We start from the raw sequence: 4,384 nt of genomic DNA, 5'->3' as shown, positions 1-4,384 counted from the left end.
GCATTTGTCATGTACGTTCCCTATACACCGGCGTTTTTTTTTCGTCGAGTGTGTCTGATTCCAATACTAACAACCCCCAATACTAACAACCCGAACCTGTGCTTATGATGAGCTGCGCCGTCCACTTTCAATAGAATCTCCTTTTTCTTGTCTTAGAGTATTATTCTAATAATATATGCAGAGCATATTTAGGTTTAGTGGACATAGGCACAGCCAGTCCGGTCTGGATACCAATAAAAGTGTACGATGATACTCAAGGTGGCCCTCCAGATCCTGTATAGCTTGAACGGATCGTTGCAGTTGCCTTGAACCGATTATATTGATATAAATATTCAAAGGAACTCCCAACACATGTCCAAGTAACTTGGTATTGCATACAGAATCCAGCAAGTTTATTTCCATTCGGCATGGCCAGTCCGGTCTGGATACTAATGAAATCCCTAATGACCTGTAAGACTTGGTGTCAGATAGTCTCAATTATCCTATCATAAAGCTGAAATCCGTGGGAGCTTCTCGATATAGCATGCAGTAAACCTCACCATTGTCCAAGACCGCCGCTATCGATGGATTTAGTGACCTGGATATACTATTACAACCCTCCCGCCTGCCAGGGTGGCTGTACTTGTCTGTATATAAATCTCGAATACCCGCCAGAACTTAACACATGGCAACGCGTGGCACGACAGGTATTGTGATGAAGCGCCATGTATTCACTACGTTTGCGTACTGAAATAAACTTTCAGTGTTGCTTTTATATACTGAGATGTCTTTTGAAAGCAATTACTTATATTTCACAACAAGCAGCTAAATACTTCGTAGCTTCAGATTTATAATACAATTTTTGAGCTGGTGTTCTGTTATCTTCTGCATCTGAGTTGAGGTTGAGCAGCCGTTGTTAAGGCAAACTGAGCTTTCGTCTAACCGAAAGCAAGGATGTATATAGTGCAGCGAACAAATGTATTTTGCAAACTCATCCTTCTCTGGTATGGCCAAGAGTATTTCCGGAATGTTTCATGAACGCGGAGCACGTGACAGAATGTGTTTACAAATGTCGAACAAGGAGAACGCTCGACTGACCATCTCGAACGGATTGCAGGCACCAGGATCCCTTTCTCGCAGATAAGTAGATATGTTGAACGGATGTCATTTAATCAATTGAACAAACTTTTATCGTGAGAGAGCGACGGTGAGTGTTCAGAAGCACATATTCAGATGCAAATCGATGTTAATGAAGGTAATTTTGTGCAAATGACAACGCATCTTGATGACGGCCTAGTGCGTCTACTGCGTATGTATCTCTAGTTACGGTAGCATTGGCAATTCATTAGCTTCCGCTGCAACTTTCGAGCCGACCTAACTTCTTTCGGCTTTGTATCTGAGTGCACAGCACTGGTCAATATGAATATGTAGGACTCAAACGAAGGGTTGTGATTGTGAGTGTACCCGTTCCAGGACAACATTTGTGCAACATGTACAAGCACCGTTCCCTGTATGCGTGTCAAGTATATTCGGTGTACAGATAATAAAGCGCTATAGATCATGAGCTCCCGCTGTGAAATGTCAACACTTCTAGATCATCTTCGCTTGCATCCTTGCTAGTACGGCACCTACTTGGTGCGAGTGTGACAACGACTAAACCAGCGAATGGAACCAGCTTGATTATAACAAAAAAATTAAATATGTAGGCTTGTTAACAGACACATACCGGCAACGCCCTGGTGTAGACGAAGAGGTACGGTAAGTCGTTAAAAAGAAAAATCGACAGTTGCTGCATATGGCAAGACGTTCACAGTCCCCTAAAAGCACTGACTAAGGCTTTTAGGAATATGAATTCTCGCCAAGTTCAATACGAATATGCTAGTAAAAATATTACCTATATTAGGAGAAGTTTATTGGTAAGCCTAAGGCTATTACTTAATTCAGTCCCCCTGTTACGAATGGGGGGGGTGGGAGTTCTTCGGGGCATTCAAAGTGGTTGGCATCCGATGCACAGAAGTAGTTCTGATCTATAAACCCCGCGAGCCACAAGTTTGTGGACACTCCACAATGGATCGTCATCCCGATCCCGTTGCACTGGTTGCATTGTTAGCAGCCTGGTGCACTAATTTATGGGTACCTGTTGCAGGCTAAAGGGAGAAGACGCGGGGTGAACGTGTACGTATCTCAAAGAGAAGTGCGTCTATCATACCATGCTGGCATGGTATAAGCACACTTTCTTATATCTAATTCATATTTGGAGGTTGAGTCGGCGACTTCATTCCACCTACTTAGAGCCATGCTCAGGAGTCCCACAGACTTGGATTTTGCTGTTAAAAAGGTGCAAACAGTTCTTCTCTTAAACGCAGATCAGACTGAGTTTCGGATTAATTCGAAGCGTTGAGAGTCCGTTGGAAGGTGTAATGTGCACGAGACAGAGAATAAAGACAGAGTCAAAGATAGCACCAAGACGGTGTTACAAACGATAGACCCAATCAGCAGGTAGATGCTACTCTCTTCCCTCCCATAGAAAGCTGGCAGGTCGTCGTAAGTCATGTATAGCGTAAAGCTCATAATTAATAAGCACTCCGTAATCCCCGCCATTGCCGCGGAAACAAGGTGCATGGCCATAAGATTCCCAGATCCCTCGCTTTCAACGCCCGACATACGTATGTTGTTAAGCACAATAACTATACTAGCCGATACACCTGCGCACCAGGAGAATAAAAGCGACAAAAGCAAGGTTGGGTCGGCAACTTCATTCCACCTATTTAGAGCCATGCTCAGGAGTCCCACAGACTCAGGTTGTGCCATGCTTTCCTTAGTGTATACATACCAATCTCGATATAATAGACTCACTACGATCAATGCAAACCCACCGATTCCGCTCCACATTACGAATGTGTCGACCCACTTTCTACGCTGCGAGTTGAATTGGTACTCGTTATATGCGTAAAACTTCACTTGTGATTTGAACTGCGCTTCAGAATCATATTCATCACCTTCTGAACCGCCATCGCCATACATAGCTAATTCTACATCGTTATAATCAGGTAAAACCCCATTATCGAGCATCTCTTCACCAGACTCGGTGGCCTCTGATTTTGTTTTATATGCTGGTAATGGGGATGTGGGGCGATTTTGTGACATGTTATTTTGAGTATGTACATAAGGGTTCTCCTCAGAGCCCATTGAAAGCATTGACGTAGTACGCGTGTTGTCTGTTTTGGACTGTTGCATGCTAAGGTCTTTAGTTGCACGTCTTTTGAGTAATTTTTTTTTGTTTTATCTGACTGACTCCTGCAGTTGATCCACCATTATATTCAAAAACTACCACCTCTTCTAAATACACCCTGAGACTCTCATGATTTTTGACAGCAGCAATAAAACATATCAGGAGCCGGGAGAGACACTTCAGATCGGGCCTTGGCTATTTAGTATTTGCCTATTTCAGTATTTCTCTGTTATTCTGTCACTGTGTACTCAAAAAGTCAAAAGTCAAAAGCTAGGTAGTGTACATACTGTATACATCATACATGTGCGTAGATAAAATGATATAAATAAATTCATACGTAGCTTCCACAATTGTTTGAGTAGAAATAAGAAACTCGAACTTCCCATCATCATGTGACAACTAATCAAAAGGTGGTAAATTCAACCCGAACCTCGTAAGACTTACAATCACCAATTATGCTACTTTTGGGTAGATGGTACAGAACAACAAGTACTCGCAATATTTTCATTGATCGATTTCGGCTCCCAAAATACTCTTATTGGTTGCCTAAATTAATTAAGGAAACGATTGCCGTGGAGCACACTGCTTTGTTTGGCGGCGCCATATGTACTGAATTACTGACTATGTAGTTTACTGTAGATATTATTATTTTTTCTAACGATGCGTCGTTTTATTTATTTTTTAAAAACTGACAGAGGCTCATCAGACAGAGAGCAGCCAGCAGACCCTCGGTCCCTCAGCCGGCCTCAGCCCTCAGAGTTCAGACCTCAGGCCTCAGGTCTCAGGGCCTCAGGGCCTCCGGTGAGTCCGGCGGGCCTCACCCGCACGGTCGGATTAATTTCGGATTAATTTTATTTTCACCAGAGTTCCAGATATGTTCCAGACCTCCAGCCTTCAGTCTGGACTCTGGAGCCTGGCCCCAGGACCCAGGTTCTACTGCTCCAGACTTCCAGGCCCCTGTCTTATCCCCTCTACTACATAGAGTCATTTATTTAGTAACTAGCAGAGGTCCAGAGTCCAGACAGTTGTGTGTTTTGAGAACAGGGGGTACCCAGTTATATAATAACAGCCTTCAGTCTGTACTCTTTTTTTAAAATAGCCAGTCTGCCAGACACCCCAAGGCCCCAGAGGGCCCATTGCTCAAGGACCTCTCTCTCTCTCTCTCTCTCTCTC

The 4,384-nt window shown here is 43.5% G+C and overlaps 1 protein-coding gene across 1 annotated transcript; it reads right to left on the bottom strand.

The window, feature by feature from the left end:
* Window positions 1–1,877: 1,877 nt before the first annotated feature.
* SARC_09862 (hypothetical protein) lies at window positions 1,878–3,254 on the bottom strand. Its single transcript, XM_014296111.1, has one exon. The coding sequence runs from the start codon at window positions 3,214–3,216 to the stop codon at window positions 2,347–2,349; it is 870 nt and encodes a 289-aa protein (XP_014151586.1). The 5' UTR covers window positions 3,217–3,254; the 3' UTR covers window positions 1,878–2,346.
* Between the last annotated feature and the right edge of the window lie 1,130 nt (window positions 3,255–4,384).

The sequence above is a fragment of the Sphaeroforma arctica genome (genome assembly GCF_001186125.1).
Source record: "Sphaeroforma arctica JP610 unplaced genomic scaffold supercont1.1065, whole genome shotgun sequence".
Taxonomy (NCBI): Eukaryota; class Ichthyosporea; order Ichthyophonida; genus Sphaeroforma; species Sphaeroforma arctica.
This window is presented reverse-complemented; position numbering and strand designations above follow the sequence as displayed.